The sequence below is a fragment of the Filicampus tigris genome, chromosome 1 (genome assembly GCF_054856515.1).
Source record: "Filicampus tigris isolate MCC_2025a chromosome 1, RoL_Ftig_1.0, whole genome shotgun sequence".
Taxonomy (NCBI): Eukaryota; Metazoa; Chordata; class Actinopteri; order Syngnathiformes; family Syngnathidae; genus Filicampus; species Filicampus tigris.
In genome coordinates, this window is record NC_141217.1 from 22,964,511 (window position 1) to 22,984,426 (window position 19,916).

The 19,916-nt window shown below is 40.7% G+C and overlaps 1 protein-coding gene across 7 annotated transcripts in view; it reads left to right on the forward strand.

Annotated features, from left to right (window-relative positions):
• Positions 1 to 19,916, forward strand: part of LOC147153293 (piezo-type mechanosensitive ion channel component 2) — a 45,436-nt gene that overhangs the window by 21,446 nt on the left and 4,074 nt on the right. For 6 of the 7 annotated variants that reach the window (XR_015086375.1, XM_086027256.1, XM_086027251.1 and 3 more), the window contains 29 exons: positions 816 to 1,009; positions 1,092 to 1,268; positions 1,969 to 2,133; positions 2,286 to 2,486; positions 2,561 to 2,765; positions 3,712 to 3,813; positions 4,023 to 4,188; positions 4,718 to 4,961; positions 5,616 to 5,712; positions 6,746 to 6,905; positions 7,298 to 7,387; positions 7,707 to 7,795; positions 7,958 to 8,023; positions 8,370 to 8,479; positions 8,582 to 8,702; positions 9,528 to 9,602; positions 9,696 to 9,862; positions 9,937 to 10,136; positions 11,898 to 12,056; positions 12,519 to 12,818; positions 12,907 to 13,165; positions 14,629 to 14,817; positions 16,141 to 16,336; positions 16,701 to 16,824; positions 17,676 to 17,823; positions 18,290 to 18,504; positions 18,582 to 18,740; positions 18,846 to 18,993; positions 19,553 to 19,741. Coding sequence is in view for 6 of the 7 variants with exons in the window: in XM_086027256.1 (XP_085883382.1) it covers positions 816 to 1,009; positions 1,092 to 1,268; positions 1,969 to 2,133; positions 2,286 to 2,486; positions 2,561 to 2,765; positions 3,712 to 3,813; positions 4,023 to 4,188; positions 4,718 to 4,961; positions 5,616 to 5,712; positions 6,746 to 6,905; positions 7,298 to 7,387; positions 7,707 to 7,795; positions 7,958 to 8,023; positions 8,370 to 8,479; positions 8,582 to 8,702; positions 9,528 to 9,602; positions 9,696 to 9,862; positions 9,937 to 10,136; positions 11,898 to 12,056; positions 12,519 to 12,818; positions 12,907 to 13,165; positions 14,629 to 14,817; positions 16,141 to 16,336; positions 16,701 to 16,824; positions 17,676 to 17,823; positions 18,290 to 18,504; positions 18,582 to 18,740; positions 18,846 to 18,993; positions 19,553 to 19,741 (4,715 nt within the window). In the remaining variant the exon portion in view is untranslated. The remainder of the gene's footprint in view (positions 1 to 815; positions 1,010 to 1,091; positions 1,269 to 1,968; positions 2,134 to 2,285; positions 2,487 to 2,560; positions 2,766 to 3,711; positions 3,814 to 4,022; positions 4,189 to 4,717; positions 4,962 to 5,615; positions 5,713 to 6,745; positions 6,906 to 7,297; positions 7,388 to 7,706; positions 7,796 to 7,957; positions 8,024 to 8,369; positions 8,480 to 8,581; positions 8,703 to 9,527; positions 9,603 to 9,695; positions 9,863 to 9,936; positions 10,137 to 11,897; positions 12,057 to 12,518; positions 12,819 to 12,906; positions 13,166 to 14,628; positions 14,818 to 16,140; positions 16,337 to 16,700; positions 16,825 to 17,675; positions 17,824 to 18,289; positions 18,505 to 18,581; positions 18,741 to 18,845; positions 18,994 to 19,552; positions 19,742 to 19,916) is intronic. The other variant, XM_086027245.1, reaches the window with a different exon arrangement.

The following is a 19,916-nucleotide window of genomic DNA, read 5'->3' on the forward strand; positions in this document are numbered from 1 at the left end:
GATCTCCTTTCCCTCACAGTCAGGTGGGATAGATCCTGCTCATTTGTGACCTTGAAAAAGAAATGTGCTTTTATCACAAATCGGATTGACAACTTTAATGTCCTGCTTTCTGGTCTTCCCCAAAAATCTTACAATTGTTGCAGTACTGCAGTACGTGTCCTGATGAAGCCCAGAAGGCGAGAGCAAATTGCATTGATTTTAAAATCACTGCATTGGCTTCAAATATGTTTCGGGATCGATTGTAAGGTTATTTTATTGGTTTTTAAATGTCTAAATGGATAAGAAGGCCCAAGCCTTTTATCTCCCTGAACTCCTTTTACCTTATGAATCTTCACGGGCTCGGAGGTCCTCTGGCTCCGGCCTTTTAGTTTTTTCAAATGGTTCTGCCTCTTGGGTCCCCAGTTGCTTTGCATGCAGTCACCTGCTGCCCAGATGTACTGGGGGCTCAATGCTGGCGGTCTGCGGCTATGACCTGCGATCTGGTCTTGGTGCAGAGGGCTCCATGTGATGGTGTGTCCTCGCGGGATGCTCTGATTTTCATTTACTGCTCTCCTGAATTTTCACTTCCAGGTGTATCTGTGGGGTGGGGGTGATTATAGTAATGTGAAGCACTTGAGTTATATTTTCATCATTTCATGTATGAAAAACGCTCTATAGATAAAGGTGAATGATTGATTGATTGATTGATTGATTGATTGATGGAAATTTGACATCATAAAAATAAATGCTTTGCTTTGCTTGTCCTATACCACTGTTTTTTGTCCGTTCTATTTATGGCTGGTGTTCTTTCAATAATTTGTTCCTCTTCCTCCCAGACACTATGGCCAGCACTTGTCCTATGGCCAGCACTTGTGAGGACAAGTGGGTTGTGATTGTGAACCGGGCAAGCCTACTGCTCATTCAGGCTCTCTTAGGCATCCAGAAACTTCAGGAGCTGAGTTGGAGACTAATGGAGCTCCATGGCTTCAAAGTAGTGTCTTCTGGCATCATCTGGGTGTCCTTGAAAGAGGTGGAGTACAGATTAAAGGACCGTCATAAACAACTGTTAATGTTTTATGGTTGTGATCTGTTTCCATTGTTCATCTTGACAGGTTTCTCTCATGAATTTGCTCTTCCTGGTTCTGTGGGTCTTCGCGATCCCGTTTCAACGGTTACGGCCCACAGCATCCAGTGTGTCCGCCGTGTGGGCCTGCGTCATGGTGGTGTGCAAGATGTTTTACCAGCTGAAGGTCATCAAACCTCTTGACTACTCCTCCAACTGCACAGCAGTGAGTGCCTCTGCTGCTTGTGGGTGATGTCATAGTATTTCACACACTAGGTTGCTGCTTTGAATGCTCGATACACAAACCTGATTAAATCAAATCAAGCTTTATTTAATCTATTTATACTGTAGAAGGTGTACATGAAGTCAATTCAACACAGAGCCAAAAAACATGACTGAAATGATCAAGTAAAAATAAATAAATGAGCTAAAAGCATTTTCTGGCTTTACTGTAAAATAAGAAAAACAAATACAAATAAAATAGCATTAGGTAAAAAAAAAAAAAAAAAATTAAATCCAAAATAGCTAAAGACATTAAAGTAAATTACAATAAGTAAATACATTTCAAATTTGCCAAACTCTTTCTTGGCAAAAAGCTGTAAGTAAAAATAAAAACATTTAACAAAAATGCATTTCTTTGAAATAAATTCATACGTTGCTAAAATATTTACCAAAAAGATGGAGCAGAACATTAACAAATGAGTAAAATAAGGCAATGTTTTTCTTGTTAAACACTTTCCGAAAAGAAAGGAAATAAATTCAATAAATTCAAAAATAAAAGTAAGTGCATACATAAATACATTCGCTTAAAGCTTTACTGAAAAGATCAACACCTTTAGACTGGATGTATCATCATTACTTGTCTACCATATTTTAAAGAAAACAAATAACCAAACTTTTCCAATTTACCAATGTAATTGTCCCAGAATACGTTCTCATCCAACACCTCGAGCCTGGATGTTGGAATGGAAACGAGGGGGAACATGATGGAGCTGCTGAAGAGGTCCGTGCTCTACATAGAGCCCGTGGATCCCGTCTACTGGTGCGGTGCCCTGCTCAAGTGCGAAGGAAGAATCCTTCCCTGCCTCAGGGTATGATTACATGTGCGACAATAACATAAACATAAACTCCCTTTGTTTCTCAGTGTCAACCTTTGTGTCCCAATACTTTTGTCCATACGGGTTAGCCACATATAACCATTCACCCATGACATCATTGTATCGTCATCTCGTGCGTGCGGTAGAATCATCTGATGGTGCTGGGTCTGCTGGCGTTTGAAGCGACCGTCCATCGGCATCAGCTCTATTTCCGTCTTCATAACAATCTGAAGCCGCCACCCTTCAGCATCCTCTTCCACGGGATCACCAGGCAACACCTGGATCATGGCATCCGACTTTGCATTAAGTACTTTATCAACTTCTTCTTCTACAAATTTGGCCTAGAGGTGAGGTTTCGAAAAGTAAAAGTATCTGTCCTTTTCTAGTGTCTCCTTCACATCTTCATACTGTATTCTTTTAGATGAGTTTGATCGTGGCGGTTAATGTGATTGGTCAGAGGATGGATTTCTACGCTTTTCTACACTCCGGCGCTTTGATGGCGGTTGTGTCGCGGCGCCGCAGGAAGGCGATCGGGGAGGTGTGGCCTAAATACTGCTGCTTCACAGCGGGACTCATAGTGCTGCAGTACTTACTTTGCATCGGCATCCCTCCTGCTCTGTGTGTTGGTATGGCTTCATTTACAAAGAAAAGTTCATGTACTAAACCGCACAGATAACAAAATATCTACAGAATTCAGGCGCACCAATGTAATTGGTGATGGGATTTTTCCTTTTCACATCACATAATACGGATATTAATTGCTTGGCAAATTTCATAGACCATGGAATGATTATAAACATTGGTATCATTGCACTCACTTCCGTTTCCTTGGTAGCTTGGGTCCAAGGGCTCTAGGACAGGGATAGGTGTTGCACTGAAATCCAAAATCAACACTGAAATGTTTTTGAGACAACATTAATTATACTGAATTATGATTTATGAATCACGATTACTAATACTGAATGTACAATGATATTAATTTTTAAAAGTAGCATGCTTTTTTTTGGATATGTTGGGGCACTTAATCATCCAGCCATTCCTTTTTCTATAGTGCTTGTCCTCATTTGGGTCATGAATGAGATAGTAGTTTAACCCAGCTGACTTTGAGCAAAAGGCAAACTACGTCCTGGACAGGTCAGCAGTAAATCACAGGGGACATATCAATCCACATCCACACTGTCACTGAGTGGGTATTTAACCCCCAGTGCCTGCACTGAAGTCAGGCTAATGTACCATTACAACATCGATGACTCCCTCTTCTTATCGTCTTATACTGTATTTTACGTTAAATTTTATTTGATTTCTGATGACATTTAGCATCTCTGTCTCAGATACGGGTTCAAATCTCTCTGTGGAGTTCTCCTTCCAACCCCAAAACACACGTTTCGTTGATTGAAGAGTAATTGTTTGCAGAAGTGAAAAGGAATGTGAATTTTACTTTGTCTACATGGGTCTCTTATCAGAAGTCAGATGGGATGGGCACTAGCTCACACATGGCGCTAATGTGGACAAACTTAATAGAAAAACGGATGAATGATAATTTATGTGGTTTTTGCTTCTATTCCCTTTTAGATTACCCATGGAGGACTGCAGTTCAACCTTTGACCTCGAACATCATTAAATGGTTTTATTTGCCTGATTTTGCCATGAGTCCCAATCCCTTATTCATATTCTGTGAGTATATTTATCCCTCCACAAAGTTTTCAGTGAAAAGAAAATCAGTTTGTGTGCATGAAGGCATACTGTGCAGTCTTCTCTTTTTGTTCTTAACTCTAAAAAAATCACAGCAAAACTTAACATTTAAAAATAGAAACAGTGGAAGTAGTTTCGTTTGAGATGAATTTTTCTCTTACTCTCTCCCTCTCTCTGGTTCCTTTATGCAGACGACCATCTCTTGCTGCTGTGCTCCTCCTTGCAGTGGCAGGTGTTTGAGGAGGAGAACCGGGCAGCGGTGCGACTGCTGGCAGGAGACAATGTGGAGATTAGCCGCAGTCTTGACCCCAGTTCCTGCAATCAGTTCATACCTGTGGACAACTTCCTTCACTGCAGGTCTGGAATAAGTTAACTACAATTGAGTTGCAGCATGCAGTATTAGATTTACTAATATTAAAGTTGAACCCCTGCAAATTTGCACGTTTCACAAATTCATCTATTCACATTTTTTGCCCTCTGTCTGCCATAAGATGATGCCAATGCCATGGCTAAGTAGTACCTGGTGTCAAGGAATTATGTTGAAGTGTGATACATCTTGACTGAGACACATCTTTGTATGTCAGAGCTAAGTTTGGACTGGGTTGTTAGTGGAAGTTACGGAGAATCTTTGTCACATGCACTACTGGAACATTTTTTCAAAATCCAATCAACTGTAAACTATTTATTATAAAGAGTAATGAGTTTGAAATTATATTTAAGTCTTTTTGAGATTGCAAGTTGACTTGATTTTTTTCTTTTAATCATATGTGGCGTGATCTCATCACACTATTAACATCAACTGTCTTGTTTTTGTCTGAGTGCACACTGCTGATTGCACAAGCTGGTCAGACAAGAAACACAAAACAAAATTGCTCTCCGTCCCCAGGTCTTACCTTGACATGGTGAAGGTGTTCGTGTTCAGCTACTTCTTTTGGCTGGTCCTGTGCCTCATCTTCATCACGGGCACAACTCGTATCAACATCTTCTGTATGGGCTACCTGGTGGCCTGTTTCTACTTCATGTTGTTTGGAAGCAGTGTGCTGATGCAGCCCGTCAAATACATCCTGCGCTTGTGGGACTGGCTCATTGGCTACACCTGCTTTGTGATCGCCATGAAGAACCTCCTCTCTGTGAGTCCACCGTCCATGTCAGACACTACTGGCATGTTACACAACAAATAGCACTGCACTGACCATAACTGGTCGGCTATGCCAGCAAAATAAGGAGGGATACACAATGGCAATGGATCACGGAAGAACTCATCACTCCACCAAGACCAAGCAATCCTAATTTGGATCAGCACCAAATTGTACATCATCGTAGATACACACCTGCTATTAATGTTGTAAGATGATTCGTGTATTATTCTTTGAAAAGAGACGAAAAGTGTCCAATATGTTAAATTAACTAAAGTGGAAAAAGGTGGATCTTCATTCACACAAATATAACGTCAATGGCACAAGGATGATTTTAGAGGCATAAGAGTGAATGGTTAAAGTTATTGGGGCTCCTGGTCATTCCACCTAATACTGGAAGTGAAAAGTGAACTGGACCTTGCTTTGTGCACTGGAAAGAGAAAAAGGCCTTCCTTAAACTGTCCCACAGAGTTGGAAGCATACAATTGTTCAAAATGTCTTCATAAAACGAATAATGAATGGATGCATAAGGTGTTTTAGTACTTTGTACAACCCTTATTGAATATGAGGGATGTCTGAGTAGTTGTATTCATGTCCGTTGTATTTCTGGATCTAATGTGTCATGGTTTCTTTCATTTCTCTCTTCAGCTCGGCTCCTGTGCCTGCTTAGGCAGCCTGATGAAGAATGGCTGCTGGTTAATTCAGGCCTTCAGCATGTTCTGCACCATAAAAGGCTACGATGTCCGTGAGTGTCTGTGTTGCCACTAAATGACCTTGATGTCGGTGAATATTAAGTCTAAAATAGTGTGTTAACCCATGTGAACAATACAATCAACCAAACAGCCTTAAAGTGGAAGTCAACCCAAACATATTTTTTCATGAATATGTTCTATTCAGGCCCACTAGTTGACAAGGCATTCTGATAAGTATTACATTTTTGGAATAAGAGTTAAGCCGTCCGTTTTTAGCCATCTCTGGGGGCGGCCATTTTGTCACTTCTGTCGACTGAAAATGACATCACAGTTGCTCAGGTAACGACCAATCACAGCTCACCTGTTTTCTGAAGCGGGGCCATGATTGGTTGTTATCTCAGCCCTGAGCATCTGTTATGTCATTTTCAGTCGACAGAAGTGACAAAATGGCCGCCCCCTGAAATGGCTAAAAATGGGTAGAATTTGCTGCTTAACTCATATTACACAAACTCAATGTTAATCAGAATGCCTTGTTTAAACTAGGGGGCCTGCATAGAACATATTCTTGAAAAAAATACGTTTGGATTGACTTCCACTTTTAACTTTGATAAAAAAAAGTGATTTTAGGTCTAATGTACAACTTCGCTTTCGAGGTTCCGTGATACAGTACATACAGTATTTATACAAGGTTTGTGATCGTACGGAAATGTCACTATTTCTGTTAAGCTACGGTTGACTGTGGTTAAGGTTTTAAAAAAAAGGTTACATTGTATATTAACTGAGGGCAGCACTCTGGAATAATGGTTAGCTCATCTGCTTCAGATTCTCGGCTAAGGCCCGCTTGTGTGGCGTTTGCGTGTTTTCTCCCTGATTTCATTACTTTTGTCTGCAAAAATGCATGGTAGATTAACTGAAAACTATCAATTGTGTTGAATAGAAAGGTCATCTATATTTGCCCTGCTTTTGGCCTGCAACTTATGTGCCCAGCCTCATGCAAGTTGGGATAAGCTCCGTATAGAAAATGAATGGATGGATGTCAAATAACTGTACAATATAATCACAAGACTATTATTTTTGTGTTTTCAGCTGAGCCGGATGACGAGTGTGAGCTACCTGAGGGCGAGGCCGGCATTGTGTGGGATGCAATCTGTTTCACCGTCCTTTTAGCACAGAGGAGGGTCTTCCTTAGCTACTACTTTCTCTATGTGGTGGCCGACCTCAAGTCAGCCAAGATATTGGCCTCCAGGTCCGTCAAACCAGAATCAGATTTGAATTGGTATGCTCTTCCTGATAGCAACATTAGGGAACTTTCCAGCAAATGGTTGTCACTGATGGTGTAGTGGTTCTTTAGCCTGAGTATGGGGTGATTTTCGCCTTTTGTCAGACTCTACATTGCCCCACGACCATGATATAGACCGCGGTATAAAAATTGGAAGGATGGTTATGAATATTAAATGTTAAAATGTCAAATTTTGATGGCAATTACTTGCTTTCCCCACTATGCTTTGTGGTTTATTTGATGATAAAATGATTTCTGTGTTTTTGACATATCAGGATAGATTTTTTTTATTTATTTTTTACAACAACTAACATTAGCATTTATCCCCTTTTTCCAAAATGTCTTTCTTGACCTCTTAGGGGTGCTGAGCTGTTTGAGGCCAAGGTCAAAAAGCAAGTTGCAGCCCGGCTGGAGTTGGAGAAGAAATCTGTGGAGACACTGAAGAAACAGTAAGACACACAGTACAATGCAAATAGCCAAATATACCAGTGAAGCTGTTCCCTCACACTCCCTTTTGTCCTTTCACAGTATATTGACAAAATTAATTGGGACACGCCTCTAGTCAGTTAATTAATTGATGCAGGAATGGACTAAAACCCTACGTTACTAAATCTTTATTCTTCCTCTACTAAGATGTTTTAGACCGTTGTGTGAGTTTTTGAAAACTCACAAATCTTTCCTGTAGCTGGAACAGCCAGGTGTCCCAATACTTTTGTTTATGTAATAAATGTTACAAACCGCTCGTAAACATTCCATATCTTCCTGTAGGATGGAGAAGATTAAATCCAAACAAAGGAGCCGGCCGACGCCAGCAGACAAAGCAGAGCTTCCAGTTGATCAGAAGCCAGAGAGACTTGGTACCACACAATAATGAATGCAATTGTTTTCTGACACATTTTTGGGTCATATGCTCCCTGTCAAATGCTTGTCATTCAGTGTTCTCACAACACCTTTTAGAAATTACATTCTGGCATCTGCAGATATGAATAGAAATGCACAGACTAATCAATGTTTTCCAGACGAAGAAGAAAAGGCAAAGATGGATGCAGGAAAATGGTGGAAGCCTTGGGTCTCACGGCCTGGAGGTACATCATGAAGCGACACCATATAAACAAACAACAGAATAATGCAGAGTACATTACACACCTCTTTTAATGTTTTAAAAGTTCGTGACGAACTGAATTGTAGTCGTCAGTTTGCATCAGCAGAAGTCCGTTGGTCCGTCAGTTGGTCCTCCAAAAAAAACCTCAGAAAAACAGGCGTCCGCTTGTGACGGACTAACTGTAAAATATAATATATAGCATAGTTTTTCCATTTGTTTCTGTAAAAATGTGAGTGAAAATGGTAGCTCTAAAAGTAGATCTACATGTAAGGTAATGGAGGGATGCTGCTCTGGATATTGTCCGTGTGACGCTGCTCCATATCACACAGTGGAAAACAACTGTGGCTACCACCTGTTTGAGAGTGACAGTGAGGAGGAGGAAGAGGAGAATCCAGAGAAGAAAGATGAGGAACCGCCAAAGAAGAAATCTGCTTTTCAGGTTTGTTGAAGCCAGAAGACAACAGAAAATGACAAAACAAAAAGTGAACTTAATGTCAAAAGTTCTTCAACAGTTTGTATTGTATGCACGTCTTATTCTTAGCTGGCATATAACGCCTGGGTTACCAGTTCCAAAACAGCTTTGAAGGACCTGAGCAGAGAGAAGAGGCGAATGAAGAAAGAGGAGAAGAAGAGAGCAAAGAAAGAGCTTCAAGCACAACAGAGTGAGGGTTTTGGGCACAAAAAATGGAAGACCTAACTTGTTGGTACTAAACGGGGTATTTTAAAGTAATGTTAAGTAATTTGCATCCCTCAAAAGTAAGGTTAAGTCATTTGTATCCCTCAAAAGTCCTAACTTGTAAAAAGTGGTAAGTGAAATATTTTTTCCGTTCCATGGGAATTTAAAAGAATGTTGAACATAAAAGTACATTTGGGGCTGGAAGTTGTTGGAACAGTTGGAAACATTTCCCTAGTACTCAAGTTGGTAATACAAAAATTACCTCGCAGTGCCTGAGAGCGCAGCTTGCCAACATCACATGACCAAACCAGGTGAGGCAACAGGTGAGCTTTGACGGTAGTTACCTGAGCCCATAGGCGTCGTGATGTCATTTTTAGTTGACAGCGATTGGCAGTACAAGACAAAATGGCCGCCCTCTGGGAGGGATAAAAACGGGTTGATTTTTCTGCCTAATTTTTATTCAGCAAGTGCAGAATGTGTATGGATTTTTAAAGAAAAAATTGGACTTGACTTCCCTTTAACTACAGAAAAAAATCTTCCAGCATAACCTTCCTTGGAATAAATGTTTATTTTAATGTTGTTCAGGGATGTTCATTAATCAAGTACTAATAAGTTTCAAATTAACTTCCCGTGAACAGATTGTTTTTCTAGAAATTTGCAACTGCAGTTACAGTATAGGAAAACAAACATTAATTGTTAGATCCCCCCCCCCCCCCAAAAAAAGGAGGAGGGTCTTTACTTTGGAGCGGTAGTCATGCTTGATAATAATCCAATTTAAATATGGTATAATGCGGAAACCCCTTTCTTCTAGGTGTTGATCGAGTCGACTCAAGTGAGGATGAACTTGACGAAAGCACAGTGAGGGAGGAAGGTGAAGAAGATAAAGGTAATAAGACATGCAGCAGCTGACTCTTTTCTTACTATTTAACTATATTTCAACACCAAACAAAGTGTCTAAGAAACCACTTTTCTATTACAGAAAACATTTTTCAGCGCCTCATCAGCACTTTGAAATTCGGCTTAGCATTCTTGCAGTCGCTTCTGGATGATCTGACTCAGGGTCTGAACTCGTTCTGCAAAGATAACCTGGATATTTCCAAAGTGCTGCTCTTTGAGAGAGCGTTACTTAGCCAGCAGCAGAAGAAGGTGAGAGGACACAAGCCGACACGTGTACAACACATAACGACGCGCTGTTTCTGTTTTTCTTGCTCGTTCTGCAGGGCAAAGAGGTGAGCCAGCAGAGCGTGAAGCAGTATTATGAGAGCTGGTTGTCCCGTCAGAACACATTATCCTCACATGGCGAGCCAGAAGACACTCTGCCTCCTTCCTCACCACCAGCTGCTCTGCCTACCTCCCGCCATGCCTATGTCAAACTCAAGAGCCAGGCCTCCAAGATGTCCTGGGCTAGCAGCGTCTCAAGGTACAGTACTAAGACCGAAGACTCTAAACCTGCAATTCTCAAAGTGTCGTGCCTGTACCGCTAGTGATATGCGAAAGAGTCACTGAATAAATCACAAAACAAAATAAAATACAAAATACTATCAAACATATTAGAATGACTGAAAATATCTTAAATGATGGAATAAAATGAAGGGAGGTACAAATTATTAAGTTAAGACTTTTAAACAATTTGCTAGTTTCTTTGAGACTATTAAAAATGCAATAAATCGTACTCCCTAGAGATGCTGATTATAAAGTATTAATGTGTGCAGATTGCTAGAGACGTGTTTTGCTAGTTGCACTCCAGCCAGTGGATGGAAAAATGCTGACATCATTGAGAGGCGACTTTAAAATCTGATTGGTTAAAGGGGTAGTCTACCCAAACATATTTTTTTTAAGAATATGTTCTATGCAAGCCCACTAGTATATTAGCAATGGGACTGTTTCTTTGAAGGGGAAATCAACCCAAACTTATTTTTTTCAAGAATAAATAGAAAGTTCCAAGCAGGCCTACTAGTTGGAACAAGGCATTCTGATAAATATTGCGTTCGTGGAATAAGAGTTAATCCACCCGTTTTTAGCCATTTTGTCACTTCTGTCGACTGAAAATGACATCACAGTTACTCTGGGCTCAGGTAACGACCCATCATGGCTCACCTGTTTTCTGAAGCTGAGCCGTGATTGGTCGTTATCTGAGCCCTGAGCAGTTGTGATGTCATTTTCAGTCGACAGAAGTGACAAAATGGCCGCCCCTTGAGATGGCTAGGAAGGGGTGGGCTTTGCTGCTTAACTCATATTCCACAAATGCAATATTAATCAGAATGCCGTGTTCCAACTAGTGGGCCTGCTTGGAACTTTCTATTTATTCTTGAAAAAAATAAGTTTGGGTTGATTTCCACTTTAAAGAAACAGTCCCATTGCTAATATAGTTTAAGTAAATTGGGCGGCACTCCAAATTCGGAAGGCTCAGGGCAGATAAGATAGATTAATGCAGCTCATAGAGCCTAAAATCTGATAGGACAAAAAATTGCAGCCAAAAGCGATGCCACAAAATGAAGAGAATAGACTGAGGAGAATAAATTCCTACAGTTGCATGCAACAAATATTAGAATTTAGCTAGTAAATATAGGCCAGTGCTTCTGATAGCAATTTGATCAGCAGAGGAAGTCTTGGCCATCTACAGCAAATGCGTACCCTATTAAATATGATGTCAATATGGCATACTGTACAGTGCATCTATTGTACTGTATATAGGGGTGTCGGTAAATAAGCAAAATAATTGCCGGCAGTGGAGTAGTGCCAAGGTTACTCTGCCGGGATAAATGGGGGGAAGAATCAGCCTGGGGATATCAATCGCTATTCAATATTGTATATTTGTGTAATTAATTTATTTTGCTTTACTCATGCTCTAAACTGTCATTGTCTGCAAATACATCTTAAAGAGGGTTCGCTGATGACACAAAATTGTCTTCAAAACATTAACAAAAGTTAAGTTCATTAAATACACGAAAATGACTTTATTGACTGAAAACCTTTTAAACTAAAGACTACCTTTTGTTATCTTCAAATATACCGGTATACCTTTCCTTGAAGATGCTCTGCTGTCATTATCAAAAAAGGGTGTTTAGTTCGTTAAAAGACTAAAAATCAAATCAAAATCATTTGTTCTGCTCCTTGGCCACTCTCGTTGCATGATGCTGTTGTGTTACTTAAATTGCCCTGTCCCATTGTGGCCCGTCAGTTGCACGACAGAGGAAACCATGCTGGGCTCTCGGCAGCCAACCCAGGAGGAGCTAGATGAACCTCCAGTCACGGCAGCTGCCAACCATCTCAGAAAGAGACTCCTGAAATCTGCCAATGTTGACTGGACCTCTTACGAAGCTGATGAACTCTCACCGAGGTGAAGAGGGAAGGCCTGCATGTGTGTGGTCTGCTTCTCTGTGTGGTGTAAAATAAAAAAAATGTACACAAAAGTGTACATTGCATTTACTGTTGAGGAGCTAAAATTTGTAAAATTGGTACAATTAATGTGATTTCTTAAATTAAATTAATAGAACGTTTATTGTTGCCCCTTTTAGACTGCTGGTGCAAGACTACATTTATCACTTATCACTTTTGTTATTATTATGTATTTTATTATAATGTCTTCCAAGGAGGTCCCATTTAACTTGTTTACAAGACTCCACAACTGGATGACATTGGATGAAAAAAGTCTTTGCAAGCATGATTAGTGTGTAGTTGCCCTACCTCGTGGTGAAGTTGCATCAACCCTTTAGCCCATTAAAAAAATGACGTGAATTGCAAAAAAGTAGATACCACCTCCATCCCGAAATGTCATCACAAGTGTGCTGTTTTATCTCAGCAGCCATGAGGCAAACCCCACTGAAAAAGAATCGGACGTAGAGGAAGATGAAGACGATAAGTGGTGTGAACAAGAGGAGTCTGATGAAATGGAGCAACAGCATGATGAGGCAGTGGAGGGGGCACAACTAAATGATGAATCCCAGCAAAGTGAGGAAAATGATTACCCTGAGTACCCAGAAAGCACTTCCCTTGGCTACAGGGAGGAAATCACAGAAATAAGTACGGATGGCTCTGTTTCTCCAAGACCATTAAGTCAGGAAAAAAGGAATCTCACTGCCAGCGAGCTGCTGCTCAACAAGTCAGTCTACACAAGAATAGCCAATCACAAGCAAATGCTGCTGTTTAAAGTTGCTCATGTTTTCACCTCCCTTCCACCCATCCCACAGAATATTTGATAATGATGAGATCTCAGAGTCCGACAAGTTTTTCCTGACACTTCCGAGTCCGCTGAAGCTGATCTTTGCCCTCTACAACACCATGGTGTCTAAGTCGGAGTTGTTGTGCTACTTTGTCATCATCCTCAACCACATCGTGTCGGCGTCGCTCCTCTCCCTCATCCTGCCCATCCTCATCTTCATGTGGGCTATGTTGTCTGTGCCCCGGCCAACGAAACGCTTTTGGATGACTGCAATCATCTACACTGAGGTACTGTATTAACAAAAGCACTCGTGGCAATTAACCCTCGCACACATGCCAACTATTTAAAGAGAAATAGTGACTCACAGTGCTTTGGAAGCCTGTGCACAGCCTGGTCCCTCACTCAAACCTGTCCCCCAAGCAACAGCAACTCACTATTATCCTTCCGGCGCTCACCGCGACCATCGAAGCCTTGCCATGAAAAATAGACTAATGACGGACCACTGACGAATGGCGGACTATATAAAGGATCTTCCGTCTATGCTTAGTCCGTCTATTTTAAAAATGTTCCCGTCATTCGTCAGCAAAACGGACGTCTGTCAGTGACGGATAGACGGACCGGTCTGTCACGTAGGCGGAGCGCCCAGCAATAGCATAACCAATAAAACAGTGATGCGATTTTACAGTAGTTGGGGGGCTGAGCAGATGCATGTCACTTATGTACTGTAGCAACATTGGAAATTGGGAACATTGCGATGCCGACGTGCCGTTGGCAGTGGCGTAGCACACCCACGTCCACCCAGGTTGACAGTCTGCCCACCCAGTGAGATTCATGAAAAAATATATACTTTTATATCTTTAGTCAATTTTTGGTAAATTATTTTTTTATTTGAGTTTGTTGCGTTTTTTATTTGATTGAATATTAAGAATGGCAGGGCACGGCGGTCGACTGGTTAGCACGTCCGCCTCACAGTTCAGAGGTCGTGGGTTCGATCTCGGCTCCGGCCTCCCTGTGTGGAGTTTGCATGTTCTCCCCGTGCCTGCGTGGGTTTTCTCCGGGTACTCCGGTTCATCCCACATTCCAAAAATATGCTTGGTAGGTCGATTGGACACTCTAAATTGCCCATAGGTGTGATTGTGAGTGCGAGTGGTTGTTTTTCTCTGTGTGCCCTGCGATTGGCTGGCAACCAATTCGGGGCTGCCCGGAGACAGCTGGGATAGGCTCCTGCACTCCCCGCTACCCTTGTGAGGATAAGCGGTATAGACAATGGATGGATTAAGAATGGCATAATTGCGGTTGTCTAAGGAAGATCTGAACTTCATATTATTTAGGCTAGTCATTTTATTTGAATATACGATGTGTCGGGTCAGGGCCACCCATTAGCCTCGTTCTTGCTCCGCCCCTGGCCGTTGGTCTGAAATTTTATTTCAAGTGGTATTCAAAAGTCTTAAATTTGGGGTCTGGCTTTGAAACGTAAATTTTGTTGTGAATGCTCGTGATACAACATTGTTCATGGTTGTTTGTCAATCTGTGCTCTGTGATTGACTGAATAATCCAGGATGTACTCCGCTTCTCGCCCGAATTCAGATGGCATAGGCTCCAGCTTGTCCGCAATCCTAATGAGTTTATGATGTTATCTAATACTTACAATTTGTAATCTTTAAAATATCCCACTTAAGTTACCTATCAGTGACTTTATTTTGTCTGATGGATTCCCCCAATAGTTTGTATCCTCCCACGTTTCTTTCAGCTTAACGTGGTAGTGAAGTACTTCTTCCAGTTTGGTTTCTTCCCCTGGACCACCTCTGCCTACCGAGGCATCAATGCTGAGCGTCCCTTTGCCCTGCCCAACATCATCGGGGTGGAGAAGAAGGATGGCTACGTCCTCTTTGACCTCATTCAACTGCTTGCTCTGTTCTTTCATCGCTCCATTCTCAAGGTTAACAGAAATAATACTTCTGTGTGTACAATATGTGCTTTTTCAACTGTCTCTGCCTGGAGCTGTGTAATGTGCAACTACTTAAAAGCAGGACCACCATACGGGTGACACTTTTATTTTCATATTATTATTATTATTTGTGATGGGCAGCACAATTACTGTTCTGTGCTTCCTTGGTTTGGACATGAAAGCATGAATGTGACAGTGAATGCTCGTTTGTTGACAGTATATGAGCACTGCGATTGGCTGTCAACCAATCCATGGTGTACTTTAACTGTTGCCCACTGCCAACTGGCCTGGGATAGACTCTATTGAAAATGGATGGATATTATTCTTGATAAAAATATATGTTGAATTAATTGACTAAGCGATACGTCCCAAGACTGTTGCACACACTGTAGTTTATGGTGTGTGTGACAACCAGTTGTTTTTGTTCGTGTTTTCAAGCTGAAAATACAAGTCCATAAGTTCAATTTGTAAAAGCTAAGGATGAAAATATCAAGGTTGGTTGTTCACCTTGTACTGTCCACAAAGTATTATCTAGCTTTAAAGGGAAGTCAGCGCAAACTTTTTTTTTTTCAAGAATATGTTCTGTCCATGTCCACTAGTTGAAACAAGGCAATATGCTTATTGAGAATTATGAGTTAAGCAGCAAAATCCACCCGTTTTAGCCATCTCAAGGGACGGCCATTTTGTCACTTCTGTCGACTAAAAATGACATCACAGATCCTCAGGGCTCAGATAACGACCAATCAGAGCTCACCGTGATTGGTGACCCTTTTGTCACTTCTGTGGACTAAAAATGACATCACAGATCCTCAGATAACGACTAATCAGAGCTCACCGTGAGCCCTGATTGGTCGTTACCTGAGCTCTGAGCATTTGTGATGTCATTTTCAGTCGACAGGAGTGACAAAATGGCCGCCCCTGAGATGGCTAAAAACGGGTGGATTTTGCTGCTTAACTCATATTCCACAAACACAATATTAATCAGAATGCTGTGTTTCAACTAGTGGGCCTGCATAGAACATATTCTTAAAAAATATATTTGGGTTGACTTCTGCTTGAATCAGAACATTTGGGGGTTGACTTCTTCTTTAAACATTACTGTTAAAAATGCACTTCCAATAAAATATTCGCAAAAGCAGTTACCACTTTTATGTTAAGCAGGTTTTTCTGCATCTGCTGAAAGTAACTAATAAAGTAACTTGTGATCAAACTTAGTTACTTTAAAAATCAACTAACCAGTAAAGTAACTAAGTTACTTATAAAATCAAGTGCTCAGAAAAAAAATACACTGTACTTGTGTCTATGACTGCACAGTGCCATGGACTGTGGGACAACAAGGAAGTGGAGATGCCAGATTTCTTCAAGAAGCTCAAGAAGAAGGTGGACAAGAAGAAAATTGCAGGAGGAGAAAAGGAGAAACAAGCACGCCGACTCAAGTTCCTCCCTCTCCAGTCATCCACCACCTCCATCCTACAGAAGCTGAAGAGAGGAAACACTGAAGAATTTGATGGTGAACTGCTGTAAAACTGTTGGCCTTTTGATAGTAATTTGCACCTGCGGTGGAATGAGAGAAACAACTCATTTTTTCACGCTCTTAATGTCACGGAAGTATAAATAGGAATGACCCTCTATTAATAGGCAAATCATGTACTTTTTTGTTTCACTTCAGTTCACAATATAGTTTTTTTTAGTTAACCAAACTTTTTAACTAATGCATGAATTTCAATTTACTATACTGTATGTTGAAGGTGAGTTCTTCTAAAAGGTTGTTGATGCAAATTGGGGTTGTTTGGACTCTGTGTGGGTTTGCTCTGCTACTGAATGACTTCTTATTTTTCTCCCATGATGCTTTCTTTATTTTTCTTCTCAAACAGGCAAGCCCAAGAGGGAGAACAACAAGAGACGTCGTCGGCAAAAAGCACCTCTGACCAGGAGACAGAGGATCAGGCAGCTGATCAGAGAGAGGATGCTCCAGGTTAAAACTACCGTCATTGAAGTGTGAGTTTAAAAATAATGCTTTTCGCTTTTGTTAGTTGAATGTTCAATTCTTTTCTTCCAGTTCAATTATTTTCTTCCAGGACTTGATACTCATACTAGAAATGCAAGGCCCTCTTTCCAATTTGTCACACTCAAAATCGCCTGGGTTTTACTTACAAAACTCTTAAGATCATTTAAATGTAAATAACTGAATGAAAAATTGTGAAAATTTTGCAAGCACATTTACATTTTTACATTTCATTTTATTCAACTCTTTGATAAATAATCATAATTTACTTTACTTCTAAATAATATTTAAAATGAGAATTGTTATTTTGTCATCAAAATAGTATTTCACATAGTACATAATCATTTTAACCTTTTATTTTAGGTTATCTCATTTAAAATAACCTGGCCCATTGGTCCATTTTAAAATTCAAATGTGGCCCTTGAGCACAGAAGTTTGCCCTGCTTTATCAAGTGTTAAAAAGACATTTTGGCACGTTTAAACACACAAAATGTAAATCATGTTCTTAAACAAAAATAGGTATCACTTAAAAAAATCTCATTTGCTGATGAAACAGATTTAAAAAATGTTGTGTGTCTCAGGGGCTACAATAACTTGAAATACATTTGTAATTATTTTCTCTCCCCAGATTAATGAAAATCAAACACTATGAAACTTGGCTTGATTTTACTTGCAATTAGATACAGTATTTCCTCATATAGTGACCTCCACAAAAAATAAATGCCTCTCCACAAATTAACCTTTTCCTCAAAAGCACACCTGTGACACTCAGTAGAGAGACAAGACATATGGATTGATGGATCAATGACTGATTCTATATTTTATTTCTTTTTATTTGTTTCAGAGCCCTTCACATCTACTTACCCATCAGGCAGTTTTTCTATGACATCATCCACCCAGACTACAGTCCTGTGTGTGACGTCTACGCCCTCATGTTTCTCATCGATGTTGTCAACTTCATTGTGACCATATATGGATACTGGGCCTTTGGTGTAAGTAACTAACTGCCCATAGATGGGCACTTTACCCTTTTATGCCGGTCCGTCTTCCGTCCGCGACCTGGGTACCCTTCCGTCCTTATTCAGAAAAATGATCCTCCTCTGACCCCATCCGTCCTTGTCCTTTTAAAGCACTTCCGTCCTTACATTCCGTCTAATTATTGCAAAATAAGGCAATGTTATTTTAGGAAGAGAACGATGGTCTTCCACTTCCAGGTCATAGTTTTCAGTGTAGGCGGAGCTGGCATGTCATCTTGGAACATGCCTCTTTATTAGTTACACTGGTCAATACTGATTGTATTAAACATTTGGCCTTTACAAAGATTACACCGAGTAGACATTACGTACTCAATATACTGTATGTTTATGTTTTGTCTGTTTATTATTGTGGTTGTAGTTTGCAGTGGTGTAGAACTGCATGCAATTATTGGGTGTCACTGATGCAAGTGTGCATGTGTAGAAATACTCTGCAGCGGCCGACATCACAGAGTCCCTGTCTGAGGACCAGGTCCCCGAAGCCTTCCTGGTCATGTTGCTCATCCAGTTCGGTACAATGATAGTGGATCGGGCCCTCTATCTGAAGAAGTCTCTGCTGGGAAAGTGTGTTTTCCAAGTGGTGTTGGTGTTCGGCATACACTTCTGGATGTTCTTTATCCTACCCGGGGTCACTGAGAGGTAAAGGGTTCATTCATTCATTTGGAAAAATGAACAACCGCTGATATCACCCCGAATGTCTTGTGCTCTGCAAACAGGAGGTTCAACCGTAACCCTGTGGCCCAGCTGTGGTACTTTGTAAAATGTATTTACTTTGGCCTATCTGCGTACCAGATCAAGTGTGGCTACCCGAATCGCATCTTGGGTAACTTCCTCACCAAGAACTTCAACTACCTCAATCTCTTCCTCTTCCAAGGGTACTACACATGTGGTGTCTTTCTTTAACTACAACTTTTAAGTCGTCAAATAAATACACGAATATGATATTATATTGTATTTTTTCTTCCTCTCGCCTCCTATAGGTTTCGCTTGGTCCCCTTCCTGACGGAGTTAAGGGCCGTGATGGACTGGGTCTGGACCGATACCACTCTGTCCTTGTCCAGCTGGATCTGTGTGGAAGACATCTATGCCAATATATTCATCCTCAAATGCTGGAGGGAATCTGAAAAAGTAACTTGAAAGAATTTGCAGTACTTTGCTTTTGTTTATTAAAGCTATCATGAAGTGAAAAATAACTTCAAGTCCCCGTAAAAGGAAAAGAAATGTCTTGTAAATTTGGCACACCACAGACAAGAGTGTTGTCGGCAACCTGCCAAATTTGAATGATATTTTTACAAAAAGGCCAAGTTTATAAAATGAGGCTTTAAAATCAAGCCGTTGTATCTGCTCTTAAGAGCATCTTTGCATGTTTTCAGCAATTATCTTCAAACTTGCATAATGTATTTAGAAACAAATCTCAGAATCAATTCTACAGGGTCTTGGATGGAAAAATAACATCCAAATCAAGAAAAAAAATCACTTATTTTACATGTGAAAAAAAGTCCAGACCCAGGATTTTTTTTCTTTTGTCAGTCTGGCATTGACAGTACTTGGGACCACAGGACACCATTAAATCCAAATCATTAATAGTCTACAGTAAAAAATCTAAATGTTTCCCCATTCCAAACTCCTCAACAAAGCTGTGCGTTAGTATTTTATTTGCTAATTAATTGATTGATCATTGTTTCAGAAATTCCCCCACCCGCCAGGACAGAAGAAGAAGAAGGTGGTGAAATATGGCATGGGTGGACTCCTCATCTTTGCCCTCATCAGCATCATCTGGTTCCCGCTGCTCTTCATGTCTCTCATCCAATCAGCAGCCGGTGTTACAAATCAGCCTGTTGATGTCTCCATACAGCTCAGCATTGCTGGATACGAGGTCAGGAGGAATTAACTTCATGGCTGTTTGGCTTTCAGTTGGTCGTATTTCCTCTAGTGGCCGGGGAGAGAGCACTGAGCATCAACAAACATTCATCTACTTAATTCATATTCCCTAAGTACTGTATAATCAATGAGTTCTCTTTAAACTTCAGATTTACAGATGCTGCATGGTG